This window comes from Capricornis sumatraensis, chromosome 17, assembly GCF_032405125.1.
Source record: "Capricornis sumatraensis isolate serow.1 chromosome 17, serow.2, whole genome shotgun sequence".
Taxonomy (NCBI): Eukaryota; Metazoa; Chordata; class Mammalia; order Artiodactyla; family Bovidae; genus Capricornis; species Capricornis sumatraensis.
The window spans coordinates 12,400,230-12,415,585 of NC_091085.1; the positions used below are offsets into that span (position 1 = coordinate 12,400,230).

At 43.0% G+C, this 15,356-nt stretch overlaps 1 protein-coding gene across 1 annotated transcript in view; it reads left to right on the forward strand.

Annotated features, from left to right (window-relative positions):
• Positions 1 to 14,554, forward strand: part of TMEM154 (transmembrane protein 154) — a 49,334-nt gene extending 34,780 nt beyond the window's left edge. The window contains exons 6-7 of the mRNA XM_068990212.1: positions 1,702 to 1,762; positions 14,249 to 14,554. Coding sequence (XP_068846313.1) covers positions 1,702 to 1,762; positions 14,249 to 14,264 — 77 coding nt within the window. The 3' untranslated portion in view covers positions 14,265 to 14,554. The remainder of the gene's footprint in view (positions 1 to 1,701; positions 1,763 to 14,248) is intronic.
• Positions 14,555 to 15,356: the final 802 nt, after the last annotated feature.

Sequence of the window (15,356 nt, forward strand, 5' to 3'; positions counted from 1 at the left end):
ACCAAACTCTGGAAAAAGTGAGCATCTGGCATTACCCAAAATATTATAGAATTTAGATATCTGTGATTTTAATGTGTGTTTAGATGTAATCACATATAGTTTACATAGATCTGCCCTATAGGCACTAGCCATCTATGTCTATTTAACTTGGAATTTTAAAAACTAAGTAAAAGTTTAAACCTTCATACCTTAGTCAATCCAGCCACCTGTGGCTAATGGCTATTAGATTAGACTGTGCAAATCTAGAGCACTCCCTTCATTGTAGAAAGTGCTATTGGACTGTGCTAGCAGGGATAGTAATATGAACATCCCATTATAACTTAATTTCCAGTGGATATCTGACGGTAATCGCAGTATATATTCCTTGCTGGTGGGGGTTTAGTGCTGAATCATGTCTGACTCTTCCAACTCCATGGACTGTAGCCCACCTGGCTCCTCTGTCCGTGGGATTTCCCAGGCAAGAATACTGGAGTCATAGCCATTTCCTTTGCCAGGAGATCTTCCAGACCCAGGGATCGAACCCTGGTCTCCTGCATTGCAGGCAGATTCTTCACCGACTGAGCCACCAGGGAAGCCCATATGTTCCTTACTTTTCATTAAATCAATATTTGGACTTAAAAATGATGACAGCTGGGTTTTTTTCTATTTTTAATTTCTCTAAAAAAATCAATAAATTATCTTAATGCTCATGTTAAATTAATACAATCCACTATTTATATTATCATACCACTTTTTTAAAAAAAACATTTATCTAAAAAAAAAGAAACCTGGGGATTTATCAGATTCAACAATCGACAATGGAGTTCTCAAAAACCAGATACTTGTTGTCGGAATTTTTGTACCAGAGGCTCATCAAGGTGAACATTCCAAAAGATGAAAACTACTTAACTAACATGGACAATTTTGGGGAAGAATGGCTTGGTAAAGCATTTGAGGATAGGGGTGAGTCACTGAGATAATCCTTAGAGTAGTTTCCTTTTGTGGCTTTTAGTTTATAAAAGTAATGTACATACACAGCAGAATTTGGAAAATGCAAAAAAAAAAAAAAAAGATAGAATGAAGAAAAAATTTCCACCACCCAGAGATAATCTCAATATTTTGGTGTATTTCCTTTTTTGTGGCTGAGATAATTGCAATACAAGTCATGGTCCTGTTACAATCACTAAAACCATTTCCATTTGACAACTAAAGAAGAGAGTTGTTTTGACGCGTCGGTGATAGATCGAGCAGGTTTCCCTCCCTTGAAAACAGCAGGCATGTAACGGGAGGAAATTCTGACGGCTTTAAGAAGGTTGGTTGTTCCCCACTTTACCTGCTTCTTGCTCCTGACTGAACTCATTCTGCAGCCACCGCAGAACCTCGGTGAAGCTGTTTTATTCCAGCGTCTACCCTGAACTGTGCAGATTCTAGTCTTTGGAGCCCCTGGGGGGTTGTTCGGCGGCTGAACAACCAAGCAGTGATGAATTGTGCCCTTTTCCGCTGAGGCCAGAGACATGCTGAAGTCTTGCATCTGCCCCATTAGTGCTTTTTCCATTTCAAGAGCCTTGCCATGATTAATCTTTTAACCTCTGAAATTCCCTGGTGAGGCTATTTCTGCACAAGTAACAGATCAGAGAGATATGATGTTCAACTGCATGAGTCTTGTGGATAAAAAGTAGAATTTCAGTGACTAATAATGAGCCTGGTTTTCTTCTGTCCTAGCCGACTATGAATGTTTACCTACTTTAGAGGAAGAAAAGGAACCAAACCACAACAACCCAAGGTATTTCTTGTTTCTACCACATATGTGAGTGGGGGGTGGGGGGGTTGGAGGCCACAGCTGAGGACTTTCACTCACCTTCTCGGTGCCTGTAAATTTTATGTGACCATTTTCATGGGCGTACATTGGTGTCTTGTGGAGAAATGGAAGTGTGAGTTATGGAAAATAGAAAAGTACAAAGTAAATATCTTAGTGATTCTTTATCTTTAGAAATAGATTAGTACTTGTCTTCTTGGCCTTCTAAAGAGACACTGTTAAGTAGGCATCTGCTTTAGTCCTAAAAGTTTCTGGTTATAACAAACTGTAGGTTTGTTTATCTTGGATGAATAGATGTTTGGTCAAGAAAACAGATGGAGGTGACAATCTCAACCGGATAACTGAACAAGAGTGAGTAAGAATGAACGTATAACAAACCAAAGAAAAGAAAACCCGACTTAGGTTGGATGATTCTTAGTGTCAGTGGCTCAGTCATGTCCAACTCTTTGTGACCCCATGGACTGTAGTCCCCCGGGCACCTCTCTCCTTGGGATTCTCCAGGTAAGAATACTGGATGCTACTGCTAAGTCGCTTCAGTCGTGTCCGACTCTGTGCGACCCCCTAGGCAGCAGCCCACCAGGCTCCCCTGTCCCTGGGATTCTCCAGGCAAGAACACTGGAGGGGGTCGCCATTTCCTTCTCCAATGCATGAAAGTGAAAAGTGAAAGTGAAGTCGCTCAGTCGTGTCCGACTGTTCACAACCCCATGCACTGCAGCTCACCAGGCTCCTCTATCCATGGGATTTTCCAGGCAAGAGTGCTGGAGTGGGGTGCCATTGCCTTCTCCAGTGGGTTGCTATTCCCTCCTTCAAGGGATCTTCCCGGCCGAGGGATCAAACCCATGTTTCCCACATTGCGGGAGGATTCTTTACCATCTGAGCCACCAGGGGAGAGAAATTAAATGAGAATTTTAAAACTTCAATACTGTGGTCACCTGATGCGAAGAACTGACTCACTGGTAAAGACCCTGACACTGGGAAAGATTGAAGGCGGGAGGAGAAGGGGACGACAGAGGATGAGATGGTTGGATGGCATCACCGACTCAATGGACATGAGTTTAAGTAAACTCCCGGGGCTGGTGATGGACTGGGCGTGCTGCAGTCCATGGTGTCACGCAGAGTCAGACAAGACTGGGCCACTGAGCTGAACTGAGCTGAACAAAAGCCCATATTCTGTGCTGCCACTAGGTGGCTCTGCTCGATAGAAAATTTTAGTGCACCAGGGCAGGCGTGTTCTTCAGCCCTCCACAAATTTCTCTTTTGTGAGGATAGAAATGATCACGTTTGGGTGTTTTTGCTCAGAGAATTCTCAGTCAAGACTTGGGACGTGCTGGTAGGAAATAGGATTGATGATTCAGCAAGTCAGGGACTTGCTCTGTAGAGCATGGCTGTGATTTGGTGGGGCGGGGGCGCTGAATTGTTGACGGCGTGACTAAGATGAGCAGTGAGCGGGGAACTTGACTGAGCGCGTAACTGAGATGTCAGACTTCCATAAGAATAAATTTTCAAAGCAGCGTAAATACCCACCCCGTCTCCCTCCAGGTCAACCAGAGGGCCTACCCTAGTCACCATAATTGGGTCCAGAGTGTAGTCACCTTTCATAAGCAGTTCCTGAAACCAGCAGGTCACAGGGAAAGACTGGTTACTAGACAGTGATTGAGGCAGTCAGATGTTTGTCTGGCTTGTTCTGCTTCTTCCGCTAAACCTTGCCTGGGAAGTCAGGCTACCACCGTCTTAGTCTTAGTGGGTCAAACCTCCACTCTGATGCAGAACCTACATCTTGTTGTAGGTATCATTGTTACGTCTGTAGGTGCTTGCATATTAAAACTCATCACTGGTCCAGGAAAGAGTTTATCCTGTTTAAATGAGTTGTCAGACATTAACAAGCAGATAAAAGAAAATATGCTAGTGAGACTTCACAAAGCCCATTACCAAGAAATATTTTCCTTGCATTTTTACCTAAAATGAACATCTATGTGTGTCCAGTATAGGGCTCAGATCACCATGAACCCCCTGTAAGTATCTTATTATTGAATCTCTGATGGGTACCCTCTAAAGATGTGAAATGCCATTGGTTTTTATATACCTGCCTCTTGTTCTGTGAAATTATTGGCAACAGAAGAGACTTAGAAATTGTATGATGGTAAAAGCTTTTTAGAAGTAACACTTCTTTGAAACATTGAGAGGCTGGTCTCTGAAATGAGTTCTACCACATTTCACCTGTAAGGCAAAAACTTTAACCTATTTGGAGAGCTGGTTGATACTCAATTATTGTTTTTAAAGGGAATGTCTGCATTCCTCTGTTGGTCCAGAGCTTTCTGTTTTAATTCACAAGACAGCTCTCAGCGCATCACTTCATTCTTTCTTGATGAACCCAGGACCAGAGTTATAGAACTGAAAGTGGCAAGTCCCGTCTTTGGTGTCGGAGACACTGTCTGATTACTCCAAAGGGTATCTTGATATTGCAAAGCAAATTTAGTTTTTATTCACTAAAATCCATAAGAGTACAAAGCACTTAGAACAAACCTTGGTACAAGATTAGCTCTTAGTTAGTTGTTCTTAATTGTTATTAAAAAGTTAGAATTGATGTACATAAACTCATTGCCTTTTGGGTTAACGAGCCTGTGTCCCACGGCCGAGGCTCATCTACTACCTGAAGCATTATTTTTGCCCCTGGTTCCCCTGGGGACTTCTTTCTGGAGCTTTCTAATCCTGAGAAATCATGAATTTATTTAATCCCCTAGGAATGATCTGGAGACTAAGTTCCCCATCCACTTTCAGGATAGGTTCCATTCATGTTGATGATTTCAGAATAGCCATCTTAGAAGTTTGGAGGGTCTGGAAGGGTGCCTATTTTGGATTATCTCATAGTTTATATAATCTTTCTTTTCCATCATGATTTTATTTACATCTCTCTTTTTTAAATTGTCTTCATTACATTGATAATTGATGAAACATTTATTTGGAATATCTAATCCAGGACAGAAAGAAGGTCCTTTTTTCCTCTGACACGTTGTGAATCATTAGAGATATAGGTGGCAACTGCATTGATCTTTGGACTTAGATCAGACGGCTGGTTTGAAGACCTGATCTGGATGCTCATTTGTTCTTTGTACTAAGACAAGTCACCTGAATTTTGTAAGGTTCGATCTTCTTATCTTGAAAAATGGATATAATGCCACCTGTCCTCCTAGTTTCACAGAATCTTAAGAGAGAAAAAAACATTTTGGAAGTTTCAAAGCACCATGCAAATGAAATGATTTCTTTTATGCTCTGGCAATAGTTCTCTCCATCTCTTCCAGTCAGCTTTTTTTTTTTTTAATCTTCTATTTTGAGCAAATTTAGGTTCCCAGCAAAATCGAACAGAAGTACAGAGAAATCCCATACACTCTGGTCCCCACATACGCAGCCCTCCCCACTGTTGACACCCTCGCCAGGGTGGGGCCTTTCTTACAGTTAGCCTCTTTTGACACACCATTACCTCCAAAGCTCCCCAGTGGTTTCTTCCTTTACCATCTAAGCAATATACAAGTGATTCTACTGCTTCAGAAAATGCAGTTCAGTTCAGTTGCTCACTCGTGTCCGGCTCTTTGCGACCCCATGGACCGCAGCACGCCAGGCCTCTGTCCATTACCAACTCCCGGAGTTTACCCAAACTCATGTCCATTGAGTCAGTGATGCCATCCAACCATCTCATCCTCTGTCGTCCCCTTCTTCTCCTGCCTTCAATCTTTCCCAGCATCAGGGTCTTTTCTAATGAGTCAGTTCTCTGCCTCAGGTGACCAAAGTATTGGAGTTTCAACTTTAGCATCAGTCCTTCCAATGAACACCCAGGACTGATCTCCTTTAGGATGGACTGGCTGGATCTCCTTGCAGTTCAAGGGACTCCCAAGAGTCTTCTCCAACACCACAGTTCTAAAGCATCAATTTTTTGGTGTTCAGCTTTCTTTATAGTCCAACTCTCACATCCATACATGACTACTGGAAAAACCATAGCCTTGACGAGACAGACCTTTGTTGGCAAAGTACTGTCTCTGCTTTTTAATATGCTATCTAGGACTGAGTGACTTCACTTTCACTTTTCACTTTCATGCATTGGAGAAGGAAATGGCAACCCACTCCAGTGTTCTTGCCTGGAGAATCCCACGGACGGGGGAGCCTGGTGGGCTGCCATCTATGGGGTCGCAGAGTTGGACACGACTGAAGTGACTTAGCAGGTTGGTCATAACTTTCCATCCAGGGAGTAAGTGTCTTCTAATTTCATGGCTGCAATCACCGTCTGCAGTGATTTTGGAGCCCCCCAAAATAAAGTCTGACACTGTTTCCCCATCTATTTCCCATGAAGTGATGGGACCAGATGCCATGATCTTTGTTTTCTGAATGTTGAGCTTTAAGCCAACTTTGTCACTCTCCTCTTTCACCTTCTTCGAGAGGCTCTTTAGTCCTTCTTCATTTCCTGCCGTAAGGGTGGTGTCATCTGCACATCTGAGGTTATTGATATTTTCTCCTGGCCGTCTTGATTCCAGCTTGTGCGTCTTCCAGCCCAGCGTTCCTCATGATGTCCCCTGCAGTAAGTCCCCCATGTGAGAACAAGTTCCATGCCAAGAGTGCGTTCCTATTCCAGTTTGTGTTCATAAGTCCAACAAGTTAGCCTAGATACCCAACTAACCCAATCACCTAGATACCACTGCTTTTGTGTTTGCTTCCGGACATCCTCGGCCTGACATAAAGATCCTGTACCACCGTACTCTATACGGTACTGTACAATAAAGTGCACAATAGCACAGCCTCTTATAGGGGTTGCACGTACCTGACAGTATCCACTAGATATGTGAGCTAACTTATTTGATTAGACATTTGAACGTGTGCTCGCATCTTTGAAAGTTTGCATCTTGAACCTTTGTATGTCGGGGATTTGCTGTGTATAGAAATCACTGGAGACTGAAGTGAATGGAAAGCACACTTTTCCATCCTGCTTAGATTAGCAGGAGGATGAGCAACTAGAACTTCTGGAGGTCATTTACTTGATGCTAGGGAGACACTCCGACACAGAGCCTCTGTGGTCCATCAAGTCCACTGTGCTCCTGGGGAGAAGGAGTTGATCTGCCCACCATCCTACACTTCACGCACTACACCGTGCGTTGAAGACTTCAACCCTTCAACCGTCTCCTGTTTGGGTCCATAATCTCAGGTCTTTGGGAGCTTTTCCTGTTACTTTTCCTTGTCCTCACTGAGTGGACATTTTCTTTAAGCTGTGGAGTCTAAAATTTCACACAGGATTTTGGTAAGGGCCAGAGATGTACAAAGTATAATGGGAATTTTGCAGCATGGTTTTCATGTTTTCAAAACAATCAGTGGGTAAAGACAGCAAAGGGATTGTGGGGGAAGGAGGGTTCTAGCTCCTTAGTCCCCACCTTGGCATGCTCTCCTAGAGTTCAAACTTGTTATGTGCCAGGCCACGTACGAGGAAGTGGGAACAGCATCAGTGCGGCAGTGTCCGAGGGGTGGGCAGGGCAGAGCAGAGGTCTGGGCTGGAGTTGAAGAGAATTGCATCACTGACATTGTTCAGCCTTGCCAGTGCGTGGTAAAAACACAAACAGATCCACTGAGTTGGTTTCTTAATTGTTTAAACTCTCTGTAAAGAATTCACTCCCTTATTGTCTACCCCATCCTTACCATGCTTTTTTGAATACCTCTGGATAGTGGCAAAAGCAAGATAGAATTCCTTTCATCCTGGTGCTTTCAGTCTGGGCAGCCTCTTCCTTGTTCCTAAGGCCTTTGTAACCAGACAATTTCCTGAAAGCTTGGTGTTTCTGTCTCTGTAAGCGTAAGTGAATGATCACAGAGGAGGAACTGCAAATATTAGCCAAGTGCCTGTCGTCTTTCCCTTTATGCCTGTTGGCCACAGTGATGATGTTACGCTGAGTAACAGCATTGGGAAAGATTAGGGGGAAATTAGATTTGGTTTCATCCAAGCAGATTTATAATTTTGAAAGTACAATAATAACAAAATAATGAGACAGTTATTCTAGATGTCAGATGCCTAGGTACTACTCCCTAGGAAATTAACCAAGTCAGAGAGGGTAAGTAATAATATTCTAGTTTTGAAATAATTCTGTTATTCATTTTATGATTCATGTCTGAGCTCAATAATGTTGTAAAAATGTTTCACTGCAGTATTTCTCAGGAAAATCCAGGTTAGCTTAATAGATAATTTTTTTTAACTTTTCCTGTTTCTTCCCTTCTCTTTGTTTTTCTTTCTTTCTTTTTTTTTTTTTTTTGAGAAAATACAATCATGGATGTAGTTTTTCATGATATTGAGCGCCTAATATTTGCCTGGCACAGTCCACATCATGCCAAGACAGCCAGCTAAAAATGAAATAATCCATTTGAATAAACCTGGAACGTAAAGAGATTAAGTAATTTGCCCAAGTTTACGCAGCAAGTTTATGATGACGCTCTATCTAGAGGAGAATTTCTTTGAAAATCGCATTTTCATTTTCTTTGATTAGTTAAAACAAAAGAGATATTCCAAAAATGAAAAGACAAATTATAGTTTTTTTTTAAAAGACCCCTCAGCGCCAGAAAGCCAGCCACCACGAGACTGATAATGAAAGTCTTTGGTGGCCAACAAATCCGTCGTGCAATGCAGTCATTGACAAGACTGCACCATGAATTGCAAGAAAGCAGCAGTTCTGTGTGAACTCTCTTGGGCTCTCCACTGCCGTAAATCTCTGTGGCCACTTCCAGTTACTTTATGGGTTTCTTTCCTCTTTTTCTCTCTAGTCCCAAAAGTCATTTAAAAGTCAACAAGTATTAAACATTAAGTATATTAAGTGCCAACTGATTTCGCTCAAATCCAAGCTAAGCATCATGAAGGGTACAAAGTAGCAGTTTATAATCCTGCAGTATGCTAACTTCAAACGAGATGGCTAACCTGCCCGTGTGTGTGTGTGTGTGTGCGTCTTATATGTGTGTGTGTGGTGGGTGAGAGGAGATGTACTAAATTCAATCAACCACAGCCTTGCTTGAACAGCGGCCCAGACTGTGTCTACACTGTGGGCATGATCTATATGTCTTGGCCCAGTTCTAGGTCTGGCTCTGCTGTCAGCCAGATGCGTGTCTCTGTAATTCCACCCGGGCCAGGCCTCTTACGGGAAGGAGAAGGGACGTGCTACTGATGAAAAGGAAGAGAGCATGAGCTAACTGTTGCATGATTCCATGCTAAATTGAACTCTGCTGCTGCTGCTGCTAAGTTGCTTCAGTCGTGACCGAAAATTGAACTCTGGACGCCCTCAAAACCAAATGAGAGAGCATCATAACTAGAGAAAGGTGTAGCATAGGTTTATTGCATCTTGGGAGATAGAACATTGGCTGCTGTCAGAAAGTGGGACTGTTACAAGATAAACTGGTCAGAAGGGCAGAGATGGCTTAATAGATCCTGACTGCAACAAAAGGACAGTTAGGAAACGAGGTGTCAGAATTACGCTTCCTCATTTGACTGGTGGCATTCCATTAAATGCTTTCTTAAAAATCACCAGATGATGCTTTTAATCAGTTCAATTGGTTTTTAGAGTTTGGAGGCCTGTTACGATACAGCTTTGGGGAAAGCTGTCCCACATTCTTAAAATACCTATCTAACACTCCGAGAAAAATCACTCACTCATGCCGCTGTCACAGATAAGTGACTAAAACCATACGAATTACCATCAAGGCAAGCAATAGAGGTTTGAAGCAGGATCACTGGTTTTGTTTGTTACAATTCCGTGGCAGTCTGCCAAGATATTTTTAACAGGGAACTCTAGGATTTGCCAGAACTGAAAACGCCTGGGCTGATTCGATCATTTCACCGAGATGATAAATAGCCACAGAAACAGCAGGGAACACATTTAAAGGAATGAGCAGGAGAGAGAATAATGCCTCCAGGCTCGGGGGTGGGTGGGGGCCAGGTCCAGGTTGCTGATGTGCTAACAGGATGGATGGCCCTCACACACCTGCAGCAATCCTGTGTGAGAGTTGTGACCCTAGGAATGACCTGATGCCCCATAGCTGAAGCAACGTGTATCCCCGCTGGGACTATCTCTGGTGTGGCGTGCCTGGAACGCTGTCACAGTGCCCAGATCCTTAAGCACGTAAGCTCCACATGTAAATATCATGCATGGAATCTCGTGCTCTCTGATGCTTTAAGTGAATGGGTTCTGGTTGGTAGACAGTCTCACATGCTAAGTCTTCGTGATCCTTGTAGAGTGTTCTAAACAAACCACACTGAAGTACATTCTCTTCAGAAATTGCAAGTTTGGGGGCTTCCCTCAGTGGTAAAGAACCTGCTTGTCAATGCAGGAGACACAGGTTCGAATCCTGGTCTGGGAAGACTCCACATGCCGCAAAGCAACTACATCAGTGTGCCGCAGCTCCTGAGCCTGTACTCTGGAGCTTGTGAGCCGTGACGACTCACCCCGAGTGCCACGACTGCTGAAACCCTTTGCCCTATGGCCCATGCTCTGCAACAAGACGAGCCACTGCAATGAGAGGCCCATGCAGTCCAGCCGGAGAGTAGCCCCTGCTCGCCGTGGTTAGAGAAACCCCCCCAGCAATGAAGGCCAGCAAAACCCAAAGTCAAATAAGTGAATAAGGTAAAATTATTTTTTCAAAAAAGAAATTGAGTTTGTTTTGGAAGATAGTTTCTTAAAGCCTTTGGATATGTGAAACACCGTTCAAGGTCAGGTTTAATGGACGAACATTCACTAGTGTAGAATCTTCACCATCAGAACATAGGTTCCTGTGTCTGGAGGTCAGGCCCTTGGTATTGAGCTTTACCTACATTTCCTCATTGATTTTTTCCTAATACCCTGCTAAGGTACATGGTATTATTAGTATGTTTTGCAGACAAGATGAGATCAGAAAATTTGAGCTGAGGAACGTTTGCTTGCCCAAGGTCACACAGCCAAGGAAGTGGGTGAGCCCTGATTCAAGCTCTGGTCACCTGACCCTGTGCTCAAAAAGCCCCTGTGAGCATTGGCTCAACCAGGAAAGAGGCCCAAGAAGAGGAATCCCCTGCAAAAGCTTAATCAAAAGATGTATGGGGTACTAGAAAAGGAAAGTGTTCAGATTTTTATGGAGGAACATAAAAGATTTAAACGAATAGAGACATACTGTATCTGAACGAAAGATTCATCATTAAAAAAATCTACATTTAGAGTCAACTTAGTGTCTTAAAGAGCCCAATGGGCATTTCATCTGGAAGGATACTTGGGCACAAATAGCCAGGGTAATTCTAAAAGAAGAAAAAAGAACAATCCTGTATAGGTGGGTGGAATTGCAGGAAAAATGTGCAATAATTAAAACTGTGTACACTCAGAGCTAAATAAGAAGTTTTAGTGGAATCAGTTCAGTTCAGTCGCTCAGTCGTGTCCGACTCTTTGCAACCCCGTGAATCGCAGCACACCAGGCCTCCCTGTCCATCACCAACTCTCAGAGTTCACTCAGACTCACGTCCATCGAGTCAGTGATGCCATCCAGCCATCTCATCCTCTGTTGTCCCCTTCTCCTCCTGCCCCAATCCCTCTCAGCATCAGAGTCTTTTCCAATGAGTCAACCCTTCGCATGACGTGGCCAAAGTACTGGAGTTTCAGCTTTAGCATCATTCCTTCCAAAGAAATCCCAGGGCTGATCTCCTTCAGAATGGACTGGTTGGATCTCCTTGCAGTCCAAGGGACTCTCAAGAGTCTTCTCCAACACCACAGTTCAAAAGCATCAATTCTTCAGTGCTCAGCTTTGTTCACAGGAATATTCAAAACAGCCTCAAGTATATGTAAACATTTAATATACTCTAAAAGTAGCAAATCGTAGCAAGTGGAGTATTTGATAACCAGTCTTAAGACAACTGACTAACATTTGGAGGGAAAATTTAGAACTCACACTTTAGATTAAAATAGACTCCAGATAAGTTTAAATGTGAAAAAGAAAGGAAAAATTCAGAAAAATTATAGATAAATATTATTATAATTGTTAAGTGAGGACTGGCTGAAAAGTCAGAAACTGTACCAGAAAGGAATAGACGTAACTACATTTAAAAAAAACATGAATAAATGTGTCAAAATTGCAAAAACAGAATTTAACATACTTAAAATTTCCTGGCTCTTTGAATGACATTACTTTAAGATAAACAGATATGCTCAATGCTCTTTTGTTTCTGTAGCCAGTCTTTTTAGAAATCATAAAGATTACTTTTTGAAAGTTTTTTAAAAGCACAATAAATAAAAATAGCAGGAAAAAGCCCAACTAGGGAAAAGCGTGTGCAGTGTGTGTGATGAAGAAAAATGACTGCTATTGCTAATACGTAAATCAGTAGGAAGGCAATTGTCCCGTATGAGCAAAGAATGGTGATAAGCAATCTGGCAGAAGAAGTTAAAATTACCAACACGACCTTGAAAAAATCTTTAGTCTTCCTAGTAACACAAAAAAGCAACACAAGAGGACATTGAGGTAAATATTATACTAAGTTTACAAAAACTGAAAATAATAATATTAGAGAGAATGTTGGGGAAAGGATATTTCCCGAAAGGAAAGTGTCAGGAGAAGGTAAATTTTTAGGGAAGGGGGTTGACAGTGGACTGTTTAAGCTTTAAAACTGCATACCTTTAACCTAGTAATTCCTCTTAGATATTTATGCAAGGCTAACAACTGGAAGCATGCAAAGATGTAGCAATTTTTATAATAAATGAAAACTAAAAATTGGAAATAGCTTGAATGTTTAACAATAAGGATATGCCTAATTTTTTAATCAAGTGTGCTCTGTAGTCGCTATAAGATATGGTATATTTATTAGCCAGGAAAGAGGTCTATAGATAAATGAGAGTGAAAAAAACAGATTATATTTCAATATGCATAATATGATTCCATTTTTGTGTAAGAATATGTATATCATTATCACAGAAAAATATTTTGAAACTTAAACACCGAAACGTTAATTGTAGTGAGATTGTTAGTACTTTTATATTGTTTCTTTGTATTTTCTATTTTCAACAATGAATATGGATTGGTTTTATAGTAATATATTAGTTATAATAATATAATTAATTTCAAAAATCACTTTTCTTGTAACTGCTGGACACAGATCAGTCACGTGGACAAAAGAGGGATTGTGCCCCTTGCTGTACAGCCTTGTGTTTTGGTCTGCTTAGAGTAGCTGAAATGTCAAGATAAGGCGCAAAAGAAAAACATGCAATCCAGAGACTTACGCTCCGTGGAGATGAACTCCCGGATCTGAGAAATATTATCTTGCTACCACCCAATTTCCAAGAAATGAGGCCTCCTTGCCTAGTTTAAGAGGTGTGCAGGGTGACTTGTGAAATGGGTTGTTATGTCTGCTCTTCAGATAAAGAATGTCTTCATTTTCAATCAGGTTTCCGTGAAATAAGTTTTGCTACAGAAGTTGTCTTTTTCCCCACGTCCACCTTCCCCTTTCTTTCCCCTCGATCAGCCCTCACAGTCACAAGCTTCTTCCCTGCCTTCACTACACAGACGCAGACACAAGTAGGCATGTCTCCCCTCCCCTTTCTTGGTTGGCTCTGTGTATTTTCCATCTGTCTGTCATCTATCAAGTTGCTCCACTGACCTTTTGGAAACACCTGGTGAGCGCTGAACAGGTGAGCACTGCAGTAGGAGTCTGGGGAGCACGATCATTCCCAGCCTCCCACGCCTCTGAGCAAAGGTGACACCGGTCCTGATGGCCATCATTCAGACATAGGTCACTTTAAGTAGAGACGTGCTAGAATTTGGTTGAAGGGACACAAAAGTTAAAAAAAGAAGGGGGTGAGGAGGTCTAGTGGTCTGCTTTCCAGGAGACTTGGGTGGAAGCGTGGTCTCACTGGGAAAGAGCCGCTCAGCCAGACATATGTCCAAGGTAGCCACGTTAGAAACACAGGCAGAAATGTGCCTGCCGGTACGGCCACGTGCAGATACCACGTCCATAGCTTACGCCTGCTCACACCCAAGACGCCTGGTGATTGAATTCTGAATGGCACCGAGAAGGCCCCTTCCAGATCCTCTGTGGATGTGAGCAAAACGGGCTTTTGAAACCATGCCAGGACCACAAGCTCTGAGAGAAATGAACACATGGAAATTTTTTTTCTAAAGGAAGAAAAAGGCAGTTTGGCATTTATTCATAGAAATGGGATTAGATTTAATTAAAGGGGGAACCCCAGCTCCATCTGGTTCTCTCTGTGTCAGCCCTGGGGAGGGATATCGCTGCAAGAGCTAGGGATTATGTCTTGGCTTTTCTAGATTTCCTCCTCAGGGTTCAAATATAAAATCCAAACCGACCTTTGTTTGGGAAATTGTAATCTGGACACTGTTGGCTCCCTGACTGTTTATCCTCTCTTGAGTCACCTCCATAGCTGAGTGACCAGCTCTCAGGAACTTCTTGGAAATATACTGTTGTTCTCTTTTTCACAGTGACAATGAATCCTGAACCTGAATGGTGCTAATGCTTTCCAAGAGAAGCAGCCCCAGAGGAAGCCCGCTGGGCCTGCCAGCAGAGGATGAAGGGGATCCGAATTTAATTAACTTCAAATCAGTGTAAACACAAGAACCTTTTGCTGTTGCTTCCAACGCCCACTCTTCCGACGCCCAACGCATCACCTTTACTTGGAAGAATGCTTGATTGAGAAGTGCTGGGCAAAGGCTGGATGCCATCCATTGCTGAGGGTGGTGGAGCCACGAGGTGCAGTCAGCGCTCATCACGGGGTGTTCCCTCCGCTCAGCCGACCTCTGGGGACTGGACCACCACTCTGGCCATGTTGAGTCCCTGTTACCTTTCTGCTTCATTCCTTCGAATACAAAACTGGAAACTGTCTTCATCTCTGGTTTCCTTCTGGGTCACCTTGGGTCACCTTAAGAGCTAAATAGCTGGATAGTTTCTTCTGATTAGTCAAGTCCTCTGATAGGTCAGTTACGTTCAGCAGGAACTTTGCTCAAGATGAGTTATGTCATGGAAAAGACAGCAAACAAAGCAAGTATTTCAATGTGTACGCCATCCCAGGGGGGTGGTAAGCTTGTTCCTGCCTGCCGTGAGACACAGTGTGAGATACACAGTCAAAGGGATGCTGTTTGGTGATGTGTGGACCGTAAGTTGGCCAGGTGACAGAGAAATGGGAATTTTCCATGAGAGATCGACTGTCTTCCTTCTCAGCTAGAATCAGCTGCTTATTTCCACTTCCCCATGGCTCTTCCTTGTCCTCACCCCACCTCCCTGGCGTGTGATGTGTGGGTAGATGGGAGCAGCTGGGCCTCTTCTGTCACCTTCTGTGTCCCGGAGATCTTTAAGGTCACCTGGAACAAACAGAACGGCATGAGGCTGTCTCTGTGCAGGTGGCGGGGACCTCTGCTTGCACTCAGGACTTCTCCTGCCCTTGGGACAGGTCTGGTGTGCTCAACACCACTCCCCAGGAGGCCAACACCCGTCTGTCAGAGATGACATTCTACGTGATATTTGTTGACATCCTCCTTCTAGAAATGACGGCACAAAATCAGAGGGGCCTATTTATCACTCCCACTCACGTAA